This window comes from Mesoplodon bidens (assembly GCF_964165515.1).
Source record: "Mesoplodon bidens genome assembly, chromosome: 1".
NCBI classification, from domain to species: domain Eukaryota; kingdom Metazoa; phylum Chordata; class Mammalia; order Artiodactyla; family Ziphiidae; genus Mesoplodon; species Mesoplodon bidens.
The window spans coordinates 88,802,916-88,813,825 of NC_138176.1; the positions used below are offsets into that span (position 1 = coordinate 88,802,916).

At 43.6% G+C, this 10,910-nt stretch overlaps 1 protein-coding gene across 2 annotated transcripts; it reads left to right on the forward strand.

Moving 5' to 3' along the window:
- The first annotated feature begins 4,121 nt into the window (after positions 1–4,121).
- Positions 4,122–9,369, forward strand: SPRY1 (sprouty RTK signaling antagonist 1). Of its 2 annotated transcripts, none has more exons than XM_081232304.1 (2): positions 4,122–4,286; positions 7,135–9,369. In XM_081232304.1, exon 2 carries the CDS (start codon positions 7,190–7,192, stop codon positions 8,147–8,149), a length of 960 nt encoding a protein of 319 aa, XP_081088430.1. In that variant the 5' UTR covers positions 4,122–4,286; positions 7,135–7,189; the 3' UTR covers positions 8,150–9,369. The 2 variants fall into 2 exon arrangements, with proteins under 2 accessions (XP_081088430.1, XP_081088429.1); XM_081232303.1 differs by lacking the exon at positions 4,122–4,286 and adding an exon at positions 4,723–5,336.
- Positions 9,370–10,910: the final 1,541 nt, after the last annotated feature.

Consider the following 10,910-nt stretch of genomic DNA (forward strand, 5'->3'; position numbering starts at 1 on the left):
TATAGTGACTATTGCCCTAAAAGGAAAGTAACGACTTAGTTTCCATTCTTGGTTCTTCATTACTTAATTAGATACTTATAGGGTAACTCATCAATTTCTGTTATTGTTTCTCAACAAGATAAAACATTATATTTATTATCATGACTTCACAGAAACATTGGGAGGATTAATAAGGTATTATTTTTCAAGAGCTTGGAACACATTGTGGTTCTGCTAGTTTGGCAAATAAAGTAGGTAAATGAGTAAGTTAAGCCTCAGTACTACACTTTTTTCTTCTTTTTTAAATCACTAGCAGTTGTCAGGAGTTACCAGACCTTTTTTTTTTCATTTTACTTTATTATTTTCTCAAAAGTCAAATCAGTAGAAGAAATGGCTAATCTTGTTTTCACATGAAAATGAAGAATGTCAGGGTTCACTTTCCATTCCACCTTATTTTTTTAGATCTTAATATAGTAAACTGAAAATTATTGTAAGATTTTCTCATGGATATTTACATTGTTTTTCCTTTTGGGGAAAATTTCATACTCTAGCTATCCATTTCTAGCCAAGGTACACTGTAATTAAACTTTCTAAATAAAGAACAATGTCTATTTTAAGCTAAAATTTTAGAATTTCTACCAAGTCTTAGAGTTGTAGGCAATCAGAAGAAGGGGCAGGTTTTATTAAATGTCTTCTAGATCCAGGGCGGCAAGGCTATAGCTATATTTATTTGGAATGTACTATTTAGAGAAAAACATTGATGCATTTTATGCTAGATGATGTAAAGGGTCATTGGTCAACTTCGTGCAGCATACTGTTTGATTTCTAAGTAGAACATGACCCATGATGATGGTGTTATAGATAAAATTTCATGGATTTTATTATTGTAATTTGAAAATACTTAATCTCATGCAAATTGTAGTTTAATAATGCACCCATGGTTGAAAGAGTTTGAAGTTTATTTGCAATAGAAATCTTTCAAATATATTGTTGTAGGATTTATGGAAGTAAAATGTTCAGTGCTCCCTCTCCTGGTTTTATCATATTGGTGAACTGACCTCTCGTCCTCAAATTGTGGTGATAGTGGAGAAGACAATTTTGAAGACCCACGTAAGATATTCTGATGGAATATTCTATTTCTGAGTTGACTATTCCAAACCCATTCAAACTGGGCAAGAAACTTATCCACTGGTTAAAGTTCATTACATCCCCAAATATAATGAGATATATGAAAAAATAGAAAATACGTACAATAATGTTGATTTTATCGTTTGAAACAGACTGTTTTATTACAATTTATATTATTGACTGAATAGGTAGCTTCTTGCTGTAATTCTTGTTCTATGTTATTTTCTAGTGATGCTTTCTTCTTCTTGCTGATGGTCTTAGCAGTGCCCTAGGGTCCTGAGAGGTCATTCCAAATACAACTTTAATTTTTTAAAGTGCTCAAACATTTGAAAGTCTAGAATAGAAAAAACCAGTTTCAAAAGAATCACTTGCTATTAAAGAAGATTTAAAAATTACTTTGAACCAAAAATATCCGTACTCAAATTTATATGATTTTTTTTTCCTGGAGTTTTGCTTTGTTTGCTTTATTTTGTCAAAGACTTTAAGCTACTCCTGATATGTAGTACATGGAGAAAATATTTCCTTTCCACTTACTATATGTTTTTGGGGTTTAGGTATCTTTTAAAAGTCTCTGTGGAAACTCAAATTTCACATATAGTTACCCTCACTGCAGCATGAAGTACACGATTTTGATAATAAATGTCTAAAATCCAATAGTTTGTAAGGAAACAAAAAGCAAGTTTCTTACTGACTAAAATGCTTTTTTTTTTTCAGTGACACATCATTTATGCTTAACTCTTGGAAAATTATTTCTATTTTAATTGATTGCCATTTAGCTGATTTTTAAAAATAAAAATTTTTTCAAAATTATAAATATATTACAAAATTGAAGGAGTTTGGGATTTTTAAAATTTGATTTTGGGGAAATTATATCACAAATCAAGATAGAGCAATTATTATAAAATCTACAGCAGGAGACTGCGCCTTAATGACATATTGTTACATACATTTGCAGTAAGGAATGTCACCTTTTGAACTTTGAGGTTCCACATATTCTGAACTTTGCTTTAAATAGGAACTAATGTTATATTATCATCTTTTTTCTATCAATATACATTCTCTCACTAACTGATCAGAAGTGATGGCTTGATATACAACTTTTTAATCTTCTTTTATTCTTCAAAATTGTTTTCTAATTCAACTTTAAGAATAGAGTCCACCAATCCTTTTACTGAGATTGATGACTAAAGACTGCTGACTAAATTTAAAGGTATTCTTTCATGACAAACAGCATTTGCAGGATTTTTAAAGGCAATCCACATTTTTAGAGGACGTTTTTCACAGGAGGGTACAGGGCAACATTTCCAAGCGAGAAGTCATGAACGAAAGAGGAAACGACTGTTGGGGAAATCCTGCTCCAGGTTTTCAGGCAGCCCGTATGATTGACATATGATATCACTGGAGGCGTGTCCTGGAGCGGAGGTGGAGGTGCCCGCGACGAGCTGAAATTCTGCGGAGCCGGAGTGGGACTGCTCTGTAAGGCACTCAGTGGTTTGCAGAGTGATAGCTTCAGACAGAACTCCCTGCCCTGGATAAGGAGCAGCTACAGTCGCTGTAAATGTGCCTGAAAAGCAATTTCCAATCTTTGCGTTAGGTAAGAACTGTTTCCTTCCTTTCCTTCCGCAGACATTTTAGGAAAGGTCAGGTGAGAAATGTTGGCTTTTGCAAGGAACTGGTTATTTCTTTGAATTCGCTTTAGATCTAAGATTACTGGTTGCATTTCAAATTACCAGTAGCATTCCCACTACTAAAACTAATGCTCTTAAAGTAAATGCTACCACCAAAAGAAAAAGCAGGGCCCCTTTCCCTCCCCCCCCCGCCCCCGCGTAAGCGAACTACTTAACAAGGTTAAAGTCTGAAACGGTCGGATGTGTGAAAAACTGGGTGGTTTATGCCGAAGAGGGGCTAGCACTCGGGTGTGTGGACCAAATGCGTGTTTGTTTAGGCATTGTTGGCGACCGAATCCCGAGAAGCAATTGTCTAAAACCTGAATTTCCCGTCTCTGTGTATTGATTTCCAATGCGCAGAGGCGTCGCTTGAACATTGTTTGAACTCCTAGGCATTCCAAGGGGCAAAAGCACTTCGGCAAAAACGTGCAAGACTGCATGTTACTTTGGTTCGCTGCTGACACGCCGACTGTGCGCCCGCCTGTCAATCACTGGGAGAGCAACAGCCAGCACATGGCAGCGGGTGCGGGCGGCTGGCGAGCTGGCGAGCGGCCCGCTCCGCTCCACTCTCCTCCCGGGCGGCGGAGCGCGCTGCGCGGCCAAGTGCCTGGAAAGAAAGGGAAATTAACGTGTTTTTCTCTCTAATCGTCTGTAGCAGGCATTTCGGCCGTGGAGGAGGAGGGTCGGAGGACTGGGAGTGAGCGCTGCCCGGGAGACGCTGACTGCCAGCACCGGAGTTCCCGGGGACGCCGTGCCCCCACTTGCCCGGCGTGCGGGATCGGGAAAGTGCCTGGACCTGCGCGGGGGGACCTGCGCCCCGCCTCCTCCCCGGAGGAGAACCCCCAAACCTCGCTGCCTTCGCCACCACCCCTCAAAAAGCCGGTAAAAAAAAAAATCCCCCCCCCCCAACCCGCGGAGAGCGGCGGCTCGGCCTCGCAGGCGTGTGCTCCCGCTTGCCTGCGCGGCTCCGTGACCCGCCCGCGGACGCCGGTTCGAGCCCCGTCCCGGGCGCCGCGGAGCCTCGAACGTCCGTGACGTGGATTTTCACGCGTCAGGAGGCCGCCACTCCCGCCTTTCCCGCGAGGAGCGACTGGAACCCGAGAAGAACTCTGGTCCGAGCACGCACCCTTATCCCCGCCGCTCCCTCGCTTGCTTTCCGGAGAGACCCGGAAAGCCCTCCCGAAGGGAATTGTTTTCTGGTTCTCGGAGGGGGCTGCAGGAGAAGAGCCCCGGAGGTGGATGTTACTGAGCTGCGCGGCGCACGCGAACTGTGAGGAGTCTACGCCCGGCCGCGCGGAGTCTCCGGAGGCTTGCCCCCCGCAGCCGGAAGGGGGCCGCGGGGAGCGCTCCTGCCCGGCGGGGACGGTGGAGGCCGCGGGCCGACCGGCCGCAGCTCGGGCCATGCCTCCCCGTTCTCCTCGCCGCGGTTGATGCGGGGCGTGCAGGCAGCCGCCCGCACCGGGACCCGGGCTGGGTTGCACGGCTTGGCCCCCCGCCCCCGCTTCGGCCTAGGTGAGTGTGGGGCGGCCGCTCTCCCGCCGCCGCGGCGGGAGGCGCGCGGGCGGGGCGGGGCGGGGCGGGGCGGGCGGCAGGTGCGGGCCCGGAGGAGCAGCGCGGGGGCCGGGGCCGCGCGAGGGGAGGGAGGGCAGAGGAGGGAGAGGGGGGCGACCCCCTCCCGCGGCGCGGCCCTCCCGCTGGGGCGCTCGGAGCTCCGGAACCGGGCGGGCGACCTTCCGCCTCCGCACGGGACGGCGAGCGGGGCCCCGCGTCCTCAGTCGCCTGCAGCGGTGGCGCCATGACCCGGGGTGTTCTCTCGGAGGAACCGCCCCCCTCCTGGGGGAACGACGCGTTCAGGGAGGCTTTTGGGGGGGTCAACGGGGCGGGGGGGGGCCTCGGAGCTGTTCGGCGGGTTTTCTGGGTCGGAGGCTCCCTGAGACTGGGGCCGGGAACGGCGTGTTTGCGACCGCGTGAGCCTGAGCAAAGCCCCAATTCGCTGGGGACGCCCTGGCCCGGGTCTGCGTGCGCCCGAGCGAGCTGCCACTGTATTCTTGTAGTGAGAGCGGTGGAGCGGCGAGGGGAGGGGAGAGGGCACTGCCACTTTAAAAGTGGGGAAGTCCGCCCTCCTGAGGTAATGGTAACCTCAGCCTCCTCCCCTCCTCCTGCCCGAGAGAGAGAGCGAGAGCGGGTGAGAGAGCGAGCGAGCAAACTTGTTTTCATTCATAACTTTTTCCTTTTCCTTCCTCGCCGTCAACTCTTTATTCCCCGCTTGTCTCCGCGCGGATTGCAGAGGGCGCAGCTCCACCGCGGTAGCCGGCGATGTGGCGACGCCGCTCTGCAGCCCCTGCCCCTGGCTCGCTGCGCCCCGGCTCTTTAGGAATCCGGCTTCTCCTTTAAAGTGTAGACAGCTATTTATTTATAACCCTCCCTGACGTGGGCTTGCTTTTTGGCGCCCGCGTTCGCTCTGAAGGCTCTCCCCGATTTGTGAGCCTCCTTGGTGGCATACGCCAAGAGGTTTTGGAAATCCACGGTGATCCTTAGGATGTGATGGGATTGTCCGAAAAGGTATTCGACTTCGATTCGGGGTTTCTTGGGGAAGACAGTCCGCCGAGAGCGTGTGAGCGTGTTTGGGGCTAGATCGAGGACTGTCACTGCTGGAAGAGGGGCTTTGCTTCAGATCAGAGGCGGCCGAGTCTCTTCGCTCTTTCCTTTTATCCGGTGGTCTCCGCCACCGGCCAGCGTGAACTTTGCCACAGCTAGCGTTTAAAACTCAGATTCAAGTGCCTGGTGTTTTATCTGCCCTCTTCAAATCCACCGTTTTTCCTTTCGTGTGGAATCCGCCTTACTACCTTTAGGTACTCTTTGCTTTAAAAGCATTGGGTTAAAAAGTGCTTTGCGAGGAGGAATGATATTGTGCAGAGTAACGATGGAATCTTTTGAACAGCCCTTAAGGATTCCAGGACTAAACCCAGCAGGTTGCGAATGTGTTTCTCCTTCTGTACAGAGAAAGTAGAAGAAAGTAGAAACTCGAGGATCTGAGTTGGGAGACTGAGGGAGGGGAACGCCAAGAAGTTAACATGTAAGACTTAGTCCGGGGACATTGAGTGAAGTTAAGAGATGAAATGGACTTCTTTCCGCTTTATTCCTTAAGCTGATGTGTTTTGGCTCAAGGTAGTAGTGGGAAATGGGCATTTTTTTCTTTTCATTCTTGAATTGGATCAAATCTGTAGGCTTTGGGAGGAATTTGTTGAAAAATGTTCTAGTCTACCATTGACTGAAAACAGAAACGTTTTTATGTTTGATTGTTTTATGAAGAAGACATTATAAATTAGGAACTATTAACTATTGGTGTGGAAACAAATGCTTATTTTTATCAGCATATTACTGTACTTTATTACAAGAAGCACATGGATTCAGAGTTGGCAGTGCCTTTGAAAATCAAGATCTGTCATGTAAATACAGATTTTTAAATTAGAGGAAATACAGATAATTAAAATGGCCAGGATTTCCCCATACTACTAAAGGCCTAACACTTACTTGTGTGTGAAAGTTATCTCATTAGGTGAGTGAGCCCTTATTTAAACCTAAAAAAAAAATTCTTTCATGATTTCAAATGTGAATACTCTTAACGTTCACAGAACTGTACATTAAGTTTCATGTGTGTGCTTTAGAGGCTATAAAACACCAAGAACTGTTGTATTTGTCTACATTTGCATCTTGTACATTAATAATGAGCTAGCTTTAAAATTCTGGTTTCTCCTGAAAAATGACCTCTTATTTTGAGATTCCATTTTAGTTTGGAATCTCTTTGATTTTTTTTTTTAATGCGTGAAGTATACCTTGACTAATTTCCTCACCATTAATCTAATGCTTGTAACAGCAAACAAATAACAGAAGGCAACAGTGCCAAAGCCATTCTTAATTTTTTTTTAAAGAGTGGCTATTTTCCTTTATGGAAAACACCCATGAACTGATACTGAGCTCTCTTTAGATGAGAGTTGTTTATTAGTGCTTATACTCAATATTCCCCATGAGGGCATACTCCATTTTAATTGTTTGTTAGATTCACAAACAGGAAGACATTACTTCTTGATTCTGCTTTTTAAAACTTGAAAAAACTTCTAATTCTTATGGCATGGGGTCTCTTGCTTACATTCTTCTTCTCTGATGTGGTCCTCAGCCTCTCTTAGAATTGGACTCTGGCCAGGACCCCAACATCATTGTAATCCACTGATGAGGGAGATCATTACCAGGTGGTTTAGGCAATTTGTGACTTGACAGGATTTCTCGCATCCCCCCTCCCCCAAATGCTTCTCGTCATTTATTTTTTTCTCTGTTTTTTTCATCTTTGATTTCCTTTTAGGATTTCAGATGCATGCCAGGTTTCCACTGATTGCCAGAATTCAAGATCACTACACATGGATCCCCAAAATCAACATGGCAGTGGCAGTTCATTAGTTGTGATCCAGCAGCCTGCCTTGGATAACCGTCAGAGATTAGACTATGAGAGAGAGATTCAGCCTGCTGCTATTTTGTCCTTAGACCAGATCAAGGCCATCAGAGGCAGCAATGAATACACAGAAGGGCCATCAGTGGTGAAAAGACCTGCTCTTCGAACAGCCCCAAGACAAGAAAAGCATGAAAGGACTCATGAAATCATACCAATTAATGTGAATAATAACTATGAGCATAGACCTACCAGCCACCTGGGACACGCAGGACTCTCACATAATACCAGAGGCCCCATATTGAGCAGATCAACCAGCACTGGAAGTGCAGCCAGTTCTGGGAGCAACAGCAGTGCCTCTTCTGAGCAGGGGCTGTTAGGAAGGTCACCACCAACCAGACCAGTCTCTGGTCACAGGTCTGAAAGGGCAATCCGGACCCAGCCCAAGCAACTGATTGTGGATGACTTAAAGGGTTCCTTGAAAGAGGACCTGACACAGCACAAGTTCATTTGTGAACAGTGTGGGAAGTGCAAGTGCGGAGAATGCACAGCTCCCAGGACCCTGCCATCCTGTTTGGCCTGTAACCGGCAGTGCCTTTGCTCTGCTGAGAGCATGGTGGAATATGGAACCTGCATGTGCTTGGTCAAGGGCATCTTCTACCACTGCTCCAACGACGATGAAGGGGATTCTTACTCGGATAATCCTTGCTCCTGTTCACAGTCACACTGCTGCTCTAGGTACCTGTGTATGGGAGCCATGTCTCTGTTTTTACCTTGCTTACTCTGTTACCCTCCTGCTAAGGGATGCCTGAAGCTGTGCAGGGGGTGTTATGACTGGATCCACCGCCCAGGGTGCAGATGTAAGAACTCCAACACGGTCTATTGTAAGCTGGAGAGCTGCCCCTCCCGGGGTCAGGGTAAACCATCATGATCTTTGGAGGTGGGTTGGACCTCCTGAACTTCTAGCTTTCAAGCTCTGGCTGTTATGAAAAGATCCTGTTAGATACTGGTTTTATTTTCTTTGCAGTTTTTCCCTGTTTCCCACATTCTCTCCCCCTCTTCCCAAGGTTTGACTCATGGATTTTACTCTTCTCTAATGGATGATCTTCAGTAACAGTGAACTGTGAAACTGCACCTGGCTCCCCCTTATGACAAGAGCCTCTGCCATCCACTCAAGAGGATATTGAGAGCCAGTGGGCTTTTGTGTAGCCTTTTTGTTCTGCAAGCAACTTTCCAAAGTTGTACACATGAACATACCCACACACACACCCAGACTACAGTGATTTAGAGCTGTTTTTGATTGGGTACTCTGGGAGTAGGGAAATTGGTTTTTTAAAGAGGCAACCGTTTAATTGCTTAAATAAGCTATGTATTAAATCTGTCTCCAATTAGGGCTGTCTTCATAGCATTGGACCCTTAAGTAGCAAGGGGGATATGTTTCTGTTATAACATTTAAATTCTCCTTTAACCACTGCCCTCTCCTTCTTGCCCCTCAACGTACTCTCCCCTCAGTTTTGGCATTATCTTATTCTAGAGATGCCAGTTTTGTTTTTTGGGTTTTTTTCCCGTGTAATTTTAGATTCGCTTTACAATGTAAATCTTCACATTGGAGATATATTAGTTGTATCTTGTTCATCCTCGTTCAAAGCTTTCATATTTGTGAAGGACTCGGCTCCCTTCCTTCCGTACCCCACGCTTTTCACCAAATTACTCTTGTCACTGAGGGCACTTGGATGACTGAAGTTGATATTTATAGCTGATCGATCTATACATGTCACAGAACTATGCTGCCTAAAGTGATCTTGGCTCCTTAATGGTTTTTGGACCCTTTGGTTAGTTAACAGCTGAGTAGTTCTAATCTTTTCTGTTTTCATTGCCTTAACCACAAATTGTGGTGCTTTTTGTATATTTTATGTATAAATCACAAAGTTGAATTCTGACTATTTTTAAGACAAAAGTCTGTTAAACTTTTTTATTGTAAAGAATATTTATTATGCGAATCTATTATTTTATGATATTTATTGCAAAAACTGTTGAAATGTACTCATGTCTGAATATAACAAAATATCAATACATAACGGAAGATAAGGTGACACGAAGAAAGTACATATGTTAACTATAATGCAGAAAATATATTAATTAATGAACCTGTCTCTTGATTTCTTCATTTATTATCCTGTACTGTGGTGGTGATTTTTGTCATTTGCTTCAACTCTTTCGTCATGCATACCCGTTTTCTTTCTTTCCCTTAACATACCAAATCTAGATGCAAGTGAGCTCAAATTTTGAACTAGATGTTTCTTGGAAAATGCATTAATCAAGATTTTGTAATCCAAATTGTGTTTCAACAAATGCCTGAGTAAATCACTTTACAGAGTGAAAAAACTTTTTTTGTAATTAGTGTTAACAATTCCTGCCTCTTTTGGCTATTTTGTAAGCAAGGGGTTTTGTGTATGTCGTAGTTTCTTGCAATGGGACGTATTTGTAAGTTTTAAAAAATGTTTATCTTAACTCTCTTGGATTAGTCAGAAATTAGTTTTCATCTGCAAAACTTAAAGGACTTAGTTCTGTAGGCATGCTTGGAGTCTCTGGCACTGTCACTTTAATAAAACATTCTAAAAGTTAAGAGTGCACCAAGGGAATAGTTAACATTATCAAAGAGATGTTTTAAACACATTCCAGTCCTTACCTTTTCATTTCGTTTCATAAGTCTCTAATGTGACCTGATCAAATAACATTTTGTCATGTTTTATGGAATAAGAAATCTGAGGGCCCTGAAACTTTATATAAAGAAAGTAAATATTTTTAGTTTTTAGTCTGCTGAAGTCACGACATGGTTAGAACCTTTGGGTCTGATAAAATTTTGTGCATGTGACCCCTCAGACTCAGTTTCACGAACTCCTCCCTACGTCTAAGTGATGTGTCAAAGCTGAATAATCTGCATTTGAGAATAAGATGTTGACATAATATGAGCCCAGGATTTAGACTGTCAAAACTCTTACCCAGCTTTTTTGTTTTGGTTGTCTCTTTACATGATTTGGCTACTAGTTTTGGAGTACTTACTCTTTTTAAATAGGCTTTGATTTTGGTTTAATCTGACAAGACATAAGTGGTAGAAACGTGTTTTAATGCTTTTCCATCAAGCCACTAACCTATTAGTTGGCATTGTGACGTTTGGTATAATCAAGTATTTTCTCTGTGCTCTGAAAGCAGGAACTTTTTTTTTTTAATGAGTATTTGTGTTTTGGAGGCCATTTCATAATCTACAGTATTTCAAAATGTGAATTTATTTCCTCTTGTACTTAAGTTATGTGATGATATCACTGATTCCTTAATATTGAATATTTCATTGAAGTTTGGCTCCTTAATGAAGTGTATAAACAGACTCCCTCAAAATACTGTGTAACTATTTTCTGTTATTTAGACCCTTCGTATAATTAGGAATTGGTATAAGAGCTGTCTGTAGCTATACTAACCAGACTAAGAAGCTGTAGCTTTTATTGAAAGAAATTTATAACTTTTATGAGAAATGAGGTATGCTGTGGAGTTTTAACTTCAGGCTATATGGGGAATACATTAAAATTACAATGTTAAGAGGGTAGTCTTAGGCCTGTATTTGGAAGTAGCAATAGGTTAGAGGTTCAGACCTCTAACATGCTTGTCAGGTGCAAAGCATAAATACTTTGATTCAA